Source organism: Anabas testudineus, chromosome 22 (assembly GCF_900324465.2).
Source record: "Anabas testudineus chromosome 22, fAnaTes1.2, whole genome shotgun sequence".
Classification (NCBI taxonomy): Eukaryota; Metazoa; Chordata; class Actinopteri; order Anabantiformes; family Anabantidae; genus Anabas; species Anabas testudineus.
Window position 1 is genome coordinate 2,591,872 of NC_046630.1, and position 15,370 is coordinate 2,607,241.

Genomic DNA, 15,370 nt, shown 5'->3' on the forward strand with positions numbered 1-15,370 from the left:
GCATAAGAGTTAAAAATGGTCCCATATTTCCAAACAAACTAAAGATCAGAGAATTTATCAAAGTCTCCGTGCATGTGAAACAATATCCAGACAATCAACCGTCAAAGAGACTTTTATTCAGAACTTACGTGGTTTTATCTGTTTTATTTTTCAGCTGCTCCCGTTTCCTCGTTGCACATGTGATCCAGGTGATCATGAGAGCTTGAAATGAAATGTAGAATGTCTGCATTCATTTTTCTTCCTGTTTAAATTTCCCCTGTAACTGGAAAGAGAAAAGCAGAAATAGAAAGTTAAACAGTTGTTCTACCTGGATGAATAATGTCATTTAACCATCTGACCAAAAAGATGCAGCACATCGTATTTAAAGTTATTTAAAGAGACACTGACAGACTCATCACTGGAAATGAGTGGATGAGTTCTTGTGCTTGATCTAAAACGTTGTATAAGTTCTGTAAATACGCAATTTTTAGTGCAAAATATAATCAGCTGCTAAATGATTCAGGACTTTTACTCACAGCTGTCAACACACAGCAGTGGATAATTTAAATTTTAGCTCCATCCACTGATGTTTAACTGAACCAATCAGAGTCCTGCATCATACAAACATGTTGTTTTATTGTGTTGGTTTGTTGGGATTATGGGGAATATCCAACCCTTACAGTTGGAAAATGGATTTCCCCCACAAGATGGTGGAATAACCCTAAGGGCTTTATGCCCTCTGTGGGGGAATTTCAGTTTGAAAGGTTACAATATCAGACATACCAACACATACTTGTTATCACTTCAGAGGAAACAACTCCCTGTGCAGAGTTTCACATTTGAATTCATGTTTCATTTTCCTAACAGGCTGCCAGCAGCAGCTGCAGTCTGTCAGTTTTATCATTTGCAAATGAAAACTTTCAATCTATGACTCAGCACGCTGGCATTCCTGCTTGGTAATACTATCTAAGTCTACCCGCAGGCCCACAGGAACAAATGCACCCACTCACACTGCTGCAGGTTCCTGCTTTGTGCAGCGTGTGTTGAGCTTTGAGGCTACGGCTGTTTGTGCTACATTATTAATTTCTGCATTGTTGAGTTTCTTGTTTTGGTTTGTTTGTGTCTATTTGTCTTCTTTAAGTTTCCAACATGCATTCGTTTAGAGCCTTGACTTCTGGTCAGGTCTGACCTTAAAAGATCGTAGCGGTAGTTTTGCATAAATCCCTTTACTCTAAGTCGTAACTGTGGATGGGTTACTGGAAAAACCTCTGGGATGGAAAAGAGCATGTGTGACTCAGACCTCCGTTTGTTCTGTTGATGCAGACACAAAATAACCACAAGGAGATGCAAAAGATCCACAAACAATCACAAAACCAACAAAAAATAAAAACAAACTGAGCGTTTCCCTCTGATGAAGATGTGTATAACACAGTTTTAAAAAGTGCACGACCTGTAGATACACTGTCACCTCATGAGTGTGTAACAGGGATGTTTGCTTTTACGTTGTACTGTTGAAACTGTGTACTGTGTACTAACAGAGTACTGACTTCATGGTCGTGACCGTGTGCAGATGAACTGATTAAATCACAACACGAAGCTCAGTTACTGGCTGATCATCTGAAAAACTAATCTGAAAATGTGCTGAGAAATATTTCAATATTTCCTTGAGCAGTAAAGTAAAGAATTAACGTTCAGTTATGAAACAATATTCACATTATATCATAGTAACCTTATTATTTCTGTCAATATTAGTGCTGTAGTAGGAGCAGTTACAGTAGTAATAGTTATGTCCTCTCAGCTTGATGCAACAACTTTCACCAACAGAGCTCCAGTGGAAACTGAAAGTGGAAAAAGAGGACGGTGATCTTATGGGAACTCCCTTCAGCTGCCTTTAAAAGAGCCGCTGAGCTGCTGACTCACTGATAAACAACAAGACACCGAGGATTTGAAGTCGCTGCTGAAACACTGAACAGTCAAAACACGAGATGGGGAAGATGAAAGATATCAAAGAAAAACTTCTGCCAAAAAGCAAAGTCTGGAGGATCGAAAGCCGGAAACCTTTAATAGAGGACATCAAGGACATGGACGCAGGTAAGAGTTCATTCATAATGAATCATTTACAGACACTGGTAGTTTGTTAGATAGTTAAATGTAGTTGTATTCTTATGTTATTAAGTGGATTGTACACAAGCATGAGTGCAGTGACGACTATTTTAAAGAGGAGCAGTTTATTTCTGGTCGGTTTTTTTAAAACCTTAAACAATATTGGATTAAAGAGATCAAATCGACGTTGTGTCAGCATTATTTGGAAAACGCTGATATTCTAGTTTAGAGAGAGATGATGAGTGATGTGTTGGCTGCAGAGGAGATTCCACAGGAGAGGCTGAGGTGACGACACAGAGAGACATTTGAAATAAGACAACTGTGTAATGATTGAATCATCAGTGGAAGAGAAAGAAAAACGTCCTCCAGCAGCTGACGGAGGGATGTGTGGAGGGAGAGGAGCAGACACATGAGGTCTCTGCTAAATTTAACTCTGCAGTTCAGCTCAGACCAGATCAAACTGGAGCAGGGTGGGTGTGAGACGTGCACATGCAGGAGATCCCCGAGAATACCTGAAAAAATAATTTGAAATGATGGTAGGCAGTGATGCAAACACACAACACACTGTTGTTGTTGTGTGTTTGAGGAAGAAGAAGCAGGTTGAGTAGGTTTTTTTCAAACATGTGAATCTGTGTGTGTGAATGTGTCACAGTGAGAAACTGCAACCTCTCATCTGAGCAGCATTATTATCGTAACAACATTCAATAGCAAACACTTTAATAACATCTAAACTCTGTAATATTTTGTACTAAACCATCTCAGACACGTTGGGTTATGTCTCGTGTTACTGACTCCACTAGTTTAACCAACCTGCACCGTTCCATGTGTAATTATTTGTATATTTTAAGTGATATATCTGAACTAAAAGTTTAAAATACACTCAACATTTTTCTTAGCATACGACCAGGATGACAACGGGTTAGACAGCCCCTTGGATCAGAACAGCTTCGGCATCCAAGAGCAAGATCTGAAGCTGAAGGAGGAAGTGTGGCTTCAGGAGCTGGCTGAACTCCTTCATGTCGTCTTTACCGAGGATGGAATTTATACATTAATGGGACCTGATCCAAAGTCAGTTGTTGTTGGCCTCATACAAAAATCAGTGTCCCAGCACTTCCCAAAGCCGCCAGCAGATCTGGACCAGAACCTCCAGCAGCACCTGATGAACGTGCAGAACACTGTGCTCAGTGAGCTCACGAGGCTGAGTCCCTATTTGGAGCCTCGTGGGTTGATGGGATGTCTGATCGACAGCTACCATCACCAGACATGGGACCACCTGCAGCGTCTGCTCCAGGACACCAGCTCCTCCCAGAATTCCTTTGTCTTGATAAAGTGGGGCCTGAAAACATATCTGAGGTATTTATCTGTCAGAAAAGCAGAACAGACAAACTTTAGGTGGATGTTATTGTGTTTTATCCTCTATTTTCTCTCGATGGGACAAAGTAGCAAAGGTTTGCTCAGATGGATAAATGTACTGATGCAGACGACTTGTAGCCAGGATTAGTGAACACGTGCACACACTCACATTTATTCAATCCACCTTCATCTCTCACATCTTTAATCAACTCTTTAACTATGACGTCTCAGGAATCTCAGAGGAAGCAGAACATCACACACACACTGTACTGATGTAAAGATGTTGGTGTTTGTGATATTTTCCCAGTCAGGAGCTGCTTGGACACCCTGACCTTAAAGAACTGCATCCCGTGAAGGAAGTCGATCTCCTGCCTTTCACGGAGTGGGGAGCACAGGCGAAAGAGAAGCTGCTTGAAAACGTGCAGGTAACATTTGACTGAATCTGTGTAAAATCACATGTGATCTAACAGAGGAAATTTTCATTTGTGGGAAATTGAGACAAAACATGATGGAAATCTCAGTTTTCTACTGAAGCTGAAATGAAAACCTGCTCATTCACAGCTAAACGTGTATAATGTCTTAGTACTAACTAATCAACCATTTCCTGAATAGTAACAAGAGAGTGTGACAACATCAGGGTAATTTTATCTCCAATCAAAGAAAAGATAACAAAACGTGAAACAAAGCCACAAATCTCAGCATTTAAACACCATGAAAAGTAAATATTGATCTGAGATATCACAGACACAGAAACTGCTTCATTTACAGTTGAATGAATGAATCTTTGTTAAACAGGAACTCGAGCTCTCAGATGTGGAAAAGTGTACAGTAACACTCTCGGTGACGGAATAACAGAAACTAAACTCTTTCACAGTTTTTCTTATCAGGCTGAGATTAAAACAAAGACAAAGGTCGGAAACTAAACAGTTGTGCAGCTACAGCAGCAAGGTCACAACAGACACTGTGGTCGTGAAGGCTGGTTTAAATACTAGTGGGAGCAACCAGGTGAACGATCAGGACTAATGAGTCTGCAGGGACAGGAGTCCAGGTCTGAAGATGATGTTAGAGGGACATAAACATAAATATAACTGAGAACATGTGAAGATGTCATATTAACAGTTCTGTATTTAAAAGCACAGCAGTGTTACGTTCGCAGGCATTTAGACCTAAACCAAAGTGTCAGAGGGACTAAGGACAGAGGTTGTTGTTGGTCTGGTACAGATTTTAAAACCTATTGATGCAAGTTTGTAAAATGGGAATTAGCTTCATCAAATAAAAAATCTATTTAATTTCCTGTTGAGTCACTTGTGAAACGCCAGATGTTCTGTTTTGTGAAAAACAAATGCAACTTTCTGTAACAACCATAACATGCAGCAACAATTCACTGTGAACCGCGTTGAGGTCTTATTAGAAGCCTCTTTGAGCCTGGACCTGAGCTGGAATTCACCAGTTGCTCATCATTGTGAAGAACATCATGCATTAGATGGAAACTTATTTTTGAATAAACAAAGCGCTGTGTAGCTGTGCTGAGGGACAATAGCACCAATACTAACTGCTCCTTTGGTTTACTGAGTGTTTCTTTGCCTCCTGTTGTCTACAGAAAGAGGTTCAAGGGTACCTGGAGAAAATCCTGCGGCGCGAGGAAGACCAGGAAGGCTGTGATGGTGATGAAGCTGTCGTCAGACTGTATGTGGACACTATTGCGGTAATAAAACTTTTACAAGTGTTTGTTGGGAGCTGGGAAGGGATTCTGGACCTGAGCACTTGTGGTTTTGTGCATTTACAATACTATAGTTTCTTTTTTGTGCCTCTTTCAGTGCGTTGACGCCATGCCCACTGAAGCACTAAAAATCAGTTCTGAACTGTCCCGTAATGTGCAGGAGGTGTGTTTCCAGCAGCTGCTGATATTTGTGAGGAGGTGAGTCAACACAGGCCCTAAATATAAATGATTCCAGTTAAAGGAATACACATCAAACTCTTCATGGGACGTTTCATCTGTGTGATCTCTTGTAGGTACAAGGACGAGCAGACTGAACTTCTTGTTAAAAAGGCGAAAGTGGATGAACCAGAACTGATGCACTTCTTCAAGACGTTCATAACATGTCTCGAACTCAAGTGAGTATTTAAAGACTTTTGCATCTGCAGATTTTAGTTGGGAACAAGATTCATGATCACAAATCACAACACAGACACTGCAGCATAGAAATGCGCTGATGTTGTGTTTATGCTGTTTATTTGCAGGAAGTACGTCCAGACCAAAGGTGCAGGAGTCAGAACTTCCCTTTGTGTGGAAACTGTGAAAATTCTTGACGACATGGAGGCTTTTACTTTGAAACTCCTGCTGGACATTATAACTAACATCGCTGAGGTAGCGGCTCAGTTTAATCACACATATACAATACATGTATTTGTATTTCATAGGGTTAGTGCTGAGATTATTTTCTCTCTTTTTGTCTCTATTTGGTTTTTTGCTAACAGAGCCACCTTAAGAACTACTTCCGTTCAGAGAGCAAGAAGTTCTTCTTGATCGAAGCAGTGAAGAGTAACTTTGCAAAACTGATGAACCACGAGGACGTACGAGAGGTGTGTTACAAAATGTAAATGTGGAAAAGTCCTGACTCTCAAATCTGTTGTTAACTCCTCCTGGAATTAGAGTCTTGAAGAATAAGACGGCAAAGTTTAAGCAGAAGCTTATTGAGGAGAGGACATGGTGGATGTGCTGTAATCAAAGCTAAATGTGGTTCAATGAAATATAAGAGTGTGTTACATTTTTGTTGTGTATTTTTTGAACATGTGTTTCTGTTTGTCTCTCAGAGGGTGATGAATGAAGCCTATAAGATCATCGTTCACACTTACATCAAACTTCTGATTAAAATCAAACTGAGCAAACTGCAGAAGTGCTGGAGTCCGAACGTTGGACAAACAGTCGCTCAGGATGCTGAGTGGCTTCACGAGACCTTCTCAGACCTGGTGAGATCAACGTTTAGTGTAACTGACTGAAAACGTTGTTCTGTGATGACGTTAGAAGATAAACTCTCGACTGGTTCTGTTTCCTGTAATATCAGGCTCCCGGTGTGCAGCATTGGAATCTTATGCTGCTGAAAGTCACAGAGGTGTTGGACTGCAACGACAGCGATGCACTGAAAATGACAGTTGCAGGAATGCAGAAGGAAAAATTAACAAAAAGGTAAAAGGTTCTGTCCAAATTCTCCTTCACAAGCTGCTTTTAAACTTAATGAATTTGTCATAAAACGTCTGGTCTTTCAAGTCTTTATTGAGAACAATCATAAAAACATGTACATAAGGTGGAAACTGATAATATGTTGGTTTAGTTTCACCACATCTCTAACCTAACTCCTTTATGTAGTGAGGACCTGGAACTCCTGCACAGACTGCTGCTATGGAAGGGTCTCACTAAACAGCAGGTTCGGGAGACGCTGGACGCCATTCCTGACGACTATCAACCCACACCTAGATCTGGACGCTGGTACTCATGTTTCACCTGCTGGTGAAGGCTGATCATCTCTACAGAGGATCAATAGCAAGAGGCAAAGGGGACGGAGCAGAATCGTTCACTGATTTCTAATCAGCTGAAGTGTTAGAAGTCAGTCTGTCACTGGTCTCAGGTCTTAACACAGACAAAGAGAAACAGACAATGACACAGACTGTTTCTTTAAGTTCCCAACATATAAGATCAGAACTATGCTCCAGTGTTGTTGTCATTCCAGGAAAGGTAAAGGGAACCTTTTCATCATTTGCACAAATTCCCCTATTTTCCCTTTTTGCACTATTTGTTAAGTTGATAACGTGCACATGTTCAGGTGACGGGTCCTTTTGTTACTGCTGCAAATCTCATTGTTTTTCATGTTATTGAAATTGTTATTGTATTGTGTTTGTTTTTTTTCATTTTCAGGATGTTTGCACACCGTTAACAGTAAAATCTGATTTTGTGCAAAAAGAGAGAATATGAGAATAAGGAAAATTTGAATTGTTGTTTTTTACTTCAGTTACTTTAATTTGTGAACTGAAGTTTAACAAACTTTTTAGGTCCAGTTCTTATTTTAATATAATTTAACAAGTTTTATATGTTATGTATTTATAAGAAGAGTTTTACAAAACTCTAACAGAGTTGTTATATTTTATGCTTTGGTGAATTTAACGTACTTGTTAAAATGTTTTCTTATTATGTCATGAATAAAGTTTAAACAGAAAATGTTTTGGCTGTAAAATCATTGTACCACAAATAGAAACCACCAGATGGAGTCTAACACCACTGTTTATACCAGCTTATTATTTTAGAACTTGTTTCAAGATTCAGGAGTCAAAAGAAGTTAAATTTTTTTTGTTTTTATATTTACTTTTAAATAGTTGTCTTTTGACACTTTTTGAAATGTGATAGAACGTAAAGATGTTTTTCTGGAGCATGATGAAAGAAACTATAATCAAATACAGTATTGATGAAGTCTTCTATAGATCTCTGTTTCAAAATGAAGCTTACAAAAAACAGAGCTTACATATTAAAACTGAAATCTCAAAAGAAACCACCCACGAACGCTCTGTCCTCCACTGGACTGATTTCATTCTTATGTTGTTTAAAGATAAGATAAGTTAAAATAAGATAACGAGGGGGAATTTTACTTGTTAGCAGCAGTCAAAGAATTTAACAAGGATGAACCATAAGAATCAATAAAAAGTGAACAGAGATATTCAAGAACAAACAAGGAGCCTGTACAGAATATAACTTTAGAACAACACAATGTATTTGTGCAAAAACGTCCTCTTATTCAGTGCAATCTTCCATTTTTATCCAGTGGGAACAGAGGATGCTGAACAGTGTGAAGGCTTCACTAGTAAAGTAAAGGTGTCTACAAGTCAAGTTTTGAATATTCAAATCAAGTCTCCTATGGTTGTAGTGAGTGTTTTATCATTAGCTGCGTGTCAACCAGACTGACCAGAACACTTCATTGCAAAGGTTTGTAATATCAGTATTTTACTACTTCATCACATTGTTATTACTTGATCACATACGAGACTAAACTAGCAGCTCAGTGCTGTAACTGACTGAATGACGCAACAATTTCTTTCTTAGCAGGGATCAGCCCTCATGCAAAATGAAAGCAAACTGTGGCGCTGATGGTGAGGGTGGTGTGGGGCAATCCCATAATCACAGAGCGACTCACAAACACAGTCACGAGCAGGATTCCCAGGTGGCATTGTCTTTGCTGGAGTTCATAATGATCCGGAAATGGAAAGTAATGTTCAGGAAGAACGACAACAAAAAAACTTTATTAGAGAAGAAGAACCCACAAGAAGGTAAGAACCTGTTGTTACGGCTGTACGGGCGTGTTTCACCTGCGCCTTTGTGTGCACCTGAGAGCTGCTTTTTGTTTGCATTAGCTGCATCATCTCTGTTGTCTCTGATCAAGCAGCTTAAATGTAGCAGGGAGTATTTCTGTCTTGTACGTGTGAAATGCACAGACAAGTGCTTTACTTCATCGAAACAAATTGGAATTGCAAAAGCACCTGTACTCTTGTACTTGTACTTGGTTTGTTTATGTAAAAACAAGTCTAACGAAGCAAAGTCACACGGTGGGATACTGGGGCTAAGTTAATATGTGACTATTCAGTATTATTTCATGATCTGATTGAAGTTGGAGTAGAGCGAACTGTGTGTGGTTTCTGCCGTTAAAATTAGGAGTGGTGGGACTTCCCGAAAGCAAATTTAAATCTTAGATTCTTATCAGGTTGTTTGAAACAGCAAGATTGAAGCAGGTTGTGACCTGTTATTCTTAGGTACATGATAACATTTTTGTAATACATGCTTTCATTTATGTCTTCCTGTTTTCTGTCAGCTCTACTCCTCCTCGATCCACATTCTCATTCTCAACACTCCTATTTACCCTGCAGTCACCCCACCTCACGCTCTCCCACATTAACTTTGTTACCAACGCCTGTCTCCTCTGAGCCTTTGTCTAATCCCTCGACTGTTCTCACTATTTCTGTGAACCTGAGTCCTGACCTGAGGGTTGTGTAGGTATAATGTGCACACACAAAAGCTATTGAATCTCAGAACCCTAACTGTGGCATCCAGGCTTGTGTGCAGACAAACCATTTGTGGAGGAAATACTGTATTTGTAGGTGCGTCAATCTATAACACAGCAGCTATATGATACCTTGACGTATAAATAGTTTTAAACATTTCTGTGACATATCTGGATTGAAGTGTGGTACCGACCAACAGACAGATGTCATGACGCAAAACTAAATATTATTCGGTTCAACGTGGTACATGCACTATTCACTGGTATTTAAACTTTTACATAAAGTGTTAAACCTTTTTTTTTCTAGCACCTGACCAGCAAGATAACGTGGATGACAACCTTGAGTGTCAGAACACCTTCGGCATCTCCACGGAAGCGGAGAGTCCGCAGCCTGAAGAGGAGCTGACACTTCAGGAACTAGCTGACCTGCTTCAAGTTCAGTGCCCTGCCATCTCCAACGCCTCATTGGACGTATTTAGTTCTAATTCGGCGCCTAAATCAAACTCCCTGAAACACAGCCTCATTAAAAAACATGTATCTCAGAATTTACCAGAGCCACCAGCAGATCTGGAGCAGAACCTCCAGGAGCACCTGGAGAACATGCAGAACACTGTTCTCAATGAGCTCACGAAGCTGAGTCCTCTGTTAGACGAGCATTTGATGGGACATGTGATCGATTGCTACCATCGTCACATATTTGAGCACCTGAACAGTCTGACCAACAACATGAGCTCGTCCCAGAATTCCTTTGTGCTGATGAATTGGGGCCTAAAAACCTATCTGAGGTATAGTATTTATCTTTCCATATGAACCTTTAGTTAATTTAAACTCCAAACAGAAGTTCATTCTTTCATTTTATGATAATAATATGACGGTCGTTTATGATACAGAAGTGAAATGTGCTGCTCTTCAGCTCTGATTTGATGGTGTTTGTGGCATTTTCCCAGTCAGGAGCTGCTTGGTCATCCTGACCTTCAAAAAATGGATCCCATTAAAAGAGTCGACCCACTGCTGTGGACAGAATGGGGAGCAAAGGCGAAGGACCGGCTGCTTGAAAATGTGCTGGTAAAAAACTAACTCTCACACATTAGGGCTGTATCACGCTTCATGAGTCATGAGGAAACATTAGCACTGCCATCAGGACCCAACAATTAGGAACAAAACACAAAGACCACATAGAAATATGACACAGGGCTGTGGAATGGTGTCCCACCGGTGGTGTAGATCTCTGATTTGTGACTCAGGTACATATCTGGCCTGAAGCAACCTGCCATGCATCTAACACCTGAAGTTTAGGTGCATAACAAGGCAACGAGACGAGCGCAAGTGTGCAACATAACAGAGGAGGTCGGGGCAAAAAGGGATTTAATACAAATTATGGCAGAACAAAGACACTGACAGTGGAAAACAGCTTCCAAACGGAAAATCGCTTTCTATACTCTACTTCTTACTAAAGAGTACAGAGCAAGTGCTACGAGAAAGTAGCATGAAGACATAAAAAGTTCAACCAACAGTCTGACCAAGCGAGAGTGAATCACAGGGAGAAGTAGATGTTTGATTATCTGATGAGAAGCAGCTGGACACGACTGCTGGAAATGGGGGTGGGTACACGTGGCTGGGAAGACTGGGGGCAGCAGGGGTGTAGGAAGGCAGGTAGGTAGGTAGGCAGGTAGGTGAGTGTGTGTGTGTGTGTGCACAAGAACAACAATAAAAACCCAACGCAACTCTCCAACAGCTACACACCTTGACCTTTGACCTTTGGCAACAAAATTTTAACAGTTCAACATTGACAGGACTTCCCTCCAAACCTTACTAAGATATCATCTTCACAAGAATTAAGACAACGCAAAGACGTAACGCCTCTGGTCCTGGATTTTGCTGAATTACCCAGCATGCAGTTGTCAGTGTCTTGGCAGAATAACCACGTCTTACACTGTGTTGCCAACTTGTGCCCAGAGTTTTTTGTTGGTACGTGAAGCTCTGTCAGCGCTTATTGAAATTAGAAAAAATATTTGGAAGAAGCTTTGAGAGATCATTTAAAATAAGTGGAAATTTTTATTCTAATAACTTTTATTTAACAGTTGAACACATCTACAAACAATAATTAATTATACAGAGAAGTAGTTTATATTGCTGTCACTGATAAATGAGGTCAAAGTACAAAAAACTTCAGGCTCCAAAGTGATCTTAATCATAAAGGAGGCACCACCTTTACATCTGATTTAGATAAAAGCTTTTTATTGTCAGTAGAGTCACTGGGTCACAGTAAAGGTTTGAAGATACAAAGCGTCAAAGAAAAAACACATTGTGTAGCGTGTTTCTTTGTCTCCTTCCACAGAAAGAGGTCAGAGATTCCCTGGAGAACATCCTGCAGAATGAAAGAACCCAAGAACATTGTAAAAATGAGGAAGATTACGTCAGACTTTATCTGGACACAATACAGGTACTTTAAAAACTGTATTTGATGGGAAACAGTCTGATTGTGTGTTTGTGTCATCGTCTTTTACAATTACATTTGATCTCTTCATTTAATGAACGGATTAGATTATTATTTTTTGCTCTTTTGTCTCCCTTTAGTGCGTCAATGCGATGCCCAAAGAAGCAAAAAAAATCAGCTTGAAACTCTCTGATTATGTTCAAAAGGTTTGTTTGAAAGAGCTGCTGACATTTGTGAAGTGGTGAGTCTGCTGTGACTTCAGGAATAAAATCTTTACCAACACGTGTTTTCAACCAGACTAAACTTTGATTTTAGCTTTAAACATTTAATTTAATGACAATAAATCAAACTCCCCCTGTGACATTGCAGCTACGCTGCTGAGCAGACTGAACGTCTCAGAGATAAAGCGACAACAGACAAACCAGAAACAATTCACTTCTTGAAGACTTTAAAAACCTGTAAGGAACTCAGGTGAGTTATTTTGATTGAATCAAACTTTTAGACGTTTTAACGTTTTAAAGCAGATTAAATCTTTTTATTTTTAAGTTGCTTTTATTTTTTTAGTTTTTCAACACAGCAAAAATACTCGTACAAGAACAAATCCTGCATGTTGGGTAAAATCTGAATAATGTGCTTGAAAATAAAAGTACTTAAAGCAGGAAAGTGTTGTCTTTATTAAGAATAACCATAAAAAACTCATAGTGTTAGTGGAAAAAGTATGTGAACCCTTGGAATAATGAACTAATTAGAGTCAGGTGTTAGCATAAGTTAAGCAAATTAGTTTGGTGGTTGGGAGTAGACATGAAGACATAAAGAATCTTTTGTGTAAATATTTTAGGATCATTCTATTTGTTAATACTCTTGACTTAGATGAAGATTTTATGACAAATTAATGCAGAAAACCAAAAGGTTCACATACTTTTTCTTGCCACTGTATAAATTATATCATCATTACTGATTACTGACCATGTACCTGTGTATCTGAATAGATTTTGGTGGTCAAAGGTCTGCTTAAGTAAACTGTGTATTTTTGTATTTTAGTACAGTAACATTTCTCCTCTGGTTAAAGGAATGACTTACAGTAAGAAAAGAAATGTGATAACTGACAATAATAAGTGATGTTTATGACATTTACTCACAGACAACATGTTCAAACCAAAGGAGCTTCAGCTTCTAAGGAAACTGTGGAAACGCTCGACGATTTGGAAGATTTTACTTTGAAACTTCTCGTGGACATTGTGACGAAAATTGCAGAGGTGGCTAATTAAAAGTTTTTTTTCTAGATTATATGCATATGTTAGTCATCATACTAGATAATCACAGTAATTTCTGTCCTGCAGACACGACTTAAAAACTACTTCAATTCAGAAAACAGGTTGCTCCCCTTGTCTGCTGCAGTAGAGGAACATTTTCCAAAGCTGCTTTATGGTTTGGATGAACAAAAAGTAAGAAGTTCCCCCACGGTCAAACCGGCTGAATGTAACTTGCAGCATAATTCCTAATTATGTACTTTTTATTAAACTGTCTTTGTGTCTTTCAGCAAGTGATGGATAAGGTCTACAAGCTCATAGTTTCCATGTACGTCAAATATCTGATCCAAACCAACAAGAGCAAACTGGAGAAGTGCTGGAATCCTAACGTTGGGCAAAGAATCCGTGAAGATGCCGAGCAACTCCACAAAACCTTCTCTGAGCTGGTGAGATCAGCATTTGGACTGTTGGTAAAATCAACAGGACATTTATCTGCATGAATTCTGACTTGCATGTGCTGCATCAGGCTCCAGGTATCGAGCAGAGGAACAAAGTACTGCTGAAAATCACAGAGTTGGTGGATTGTAATTGCAAAGAGGCGCTGAAGCTCACAGCTGCAGAGTTACAGGATTTTCTCATAGTGAGGTAAATTATTCTGATGGTTACAGCACAACACTGACCCCCGTGTTCACTAGAAGCTACAGTCAGTGTCTGACATACTGTACAAGTCCAGCCTCTGTTTTTCTCTGGTTGTCAGTACAAAAACGGATTCTACGTACTTTCAATCACTCTTTCTAGAAGAATTGAGCCCATTCCTGAAGTTTATATTCTCTACTCTCTAACACTAATTGATGCAAACAGCGGGAGAAGTTATTTTTAGAAACTGAAACTGTAGAAATGAACATGATAACAGTAGCTGAGTGTTGTATTGTACTATAATGAACAATGAATGATAAACATTATGAGTAGGTACTTAGTAAGGTGTTTGTACAGTGACACTGACTGTTTAGAAAGGCACTTATAAATAAAATGTATTATTATTATTATTATTATTATTATTATTATTATTATTATTATTATTATTATTATTATTATTATTATTATTATTATTATTAATTAAGTCAAAGAAATGTGACAACATGAGAAATTTAAATGTGTTTTGTGATTTATTCTATTAAATTTAGTTTATTTTTATAGCACAATAATCCCAAAGCACTTTACACTGTGAGGTTTAAGACCTTATAACTATATTATTATATATTTATGTGATTTATTCTTCATCTTCCAACACAAACAAATATCTACTACAGATCCAGCTTTTAGAATTTAAACCCTTTTCATGATTTTAATTGATTTTATTGTTTATAGCATGACTTGAACAGATTCACACCTTTCTCATCTTTGTACGTTTCTAATATGACAGATTCTGTTTTGCAACCCTGGAACAATTTGAATCTTTAGTTATGAAAATTAAAACCAGCGTCTTGTGGCTTTGGGGGGGCTACAGCTCACTAACTCTGTTCCTTCCCCCTGAACTGCAGAGAGGACCCGGAGCTGCTGCCTGCTCTGCTAAAATGGAAAGGTCTTTCTAATGGAGAAGTTAGTGAGGTGCTGCACGCCGTTCATCACGACAATCATTCCAGAACCAGATCTGGATCCCAGAACTGTTTTATCTGCTGGAAAGGCTGATTGGAACCAACAGGACGGGGTTCTACTGTTCAAACTCATAAACATACTGTTTAGTAAAGGGACTAAAGGTTTTTTTTTACTGTTACATGTTTGTTGCCCATTTATTAAAAGTGGTGTTTTTATCTTAACACATTTTAATGTATTTATGTAAAAAACCTACTGCTCACATTTTCTCTATTCAGACTTGAAACAACAACAAGTACTTTTTAATTCATTTTCTACTGTCATTTCTAGTTTGTAGTTCTGTAAAGTTTTACTGGATTAAACACTTCTTTCCTGTGAGTCCAGTAAAAATAGAGATCACATTTTAGTGTTACATGATGGGTCTTCTTTAGGGATTGGGACACTTTAAACAGACTCTTCTTATTCTGTCAGTAAAGTGATGAATAAACTTCAGTGTGATACAGTTACATGTGTGTTTTCACTTTACTACAAGCAAACACCGCTAGATGGAGACTAACACCACATAAACCATAACATCATGGGACCCCTGACAGTAAATAAACTACTAGACACAT

At 38.9% G+C, this 15,370-nt stretch overlaps 2 protein-coding genes across 2 annotated transcripts; both read left to right on the top strand.

Moving 5' to 3' along the window:
• Nucleotides 1-1,923: 1,923 nt before the first annotated feature.
• Nucleotides 1,924-7,650, top strand: LOC113147856 (exocyst complex component 3-like). The gene is made up of 11 exons (XM_026339125.2): nucleotides 1,924-2,070; nucleotides 2,979-3,435; nucleotides 3,743-3,860; nucleotides 5,036-5,140; nucleotides 5,253-5,353; nucleotides 5,449-5,550; nucleotides 5,677-5,803; nucleotides 5,914-6,018; nucleotides 6,250-6,405; nucleotides 6,501-6,622; nucleotides 6,803-7,650. The coding sequence occupies exons 1-11, from the start codon at nucleotides 1,965-1,967 to the stop codon at nucleotides 6,945-6,947; spliced, it is 1,644 nt and encodes a 547-aa protein (XP_026194910.1). The 5' UTR covers nucleotides 1,924-1,964; the 3' UTR covers nucleotides 6,948-7,650.
• An 881-nt stretch (nucleotides 7,651-8,531) lies between these two features.
• On the top strand, nucleotides 8,532-15,262 carry si:dkey-196h17.9 (exocyst complex component 3-like protein). Its single transcript, XM_026338863.2, has 11 exons — nucleotides 8,532-8,748; nucleotides 9,784-10,261; nucleotides 10,424-10,541; nucleotides 11,815-11,919; nucleotides 12,054-12,154; nucleotides 12,283-12,384; nucleotides 13,055-13,169; nucleotides 13,254-13,358; nucleotides 13,454-13,609; nucleotides 13,690-13,808; nucleotides 14,705-15,262. The coding sequence occupies exons 1-11, from the start codon at nucleotides 8,547-8,549 to the stop codon at nucleotides 14,850-14,852; spliced, it is 1,749 nt and encodes a 582-aa protein (XP_026194648.1). The 5' UTR covers nucleotides 8,532-8,546; the 3' UTR covers nucleotides 14,853-15,262.
• The last annotated feature ends 108 nt before the right edge of the window (nucleotides 15,263-15,370 follow it).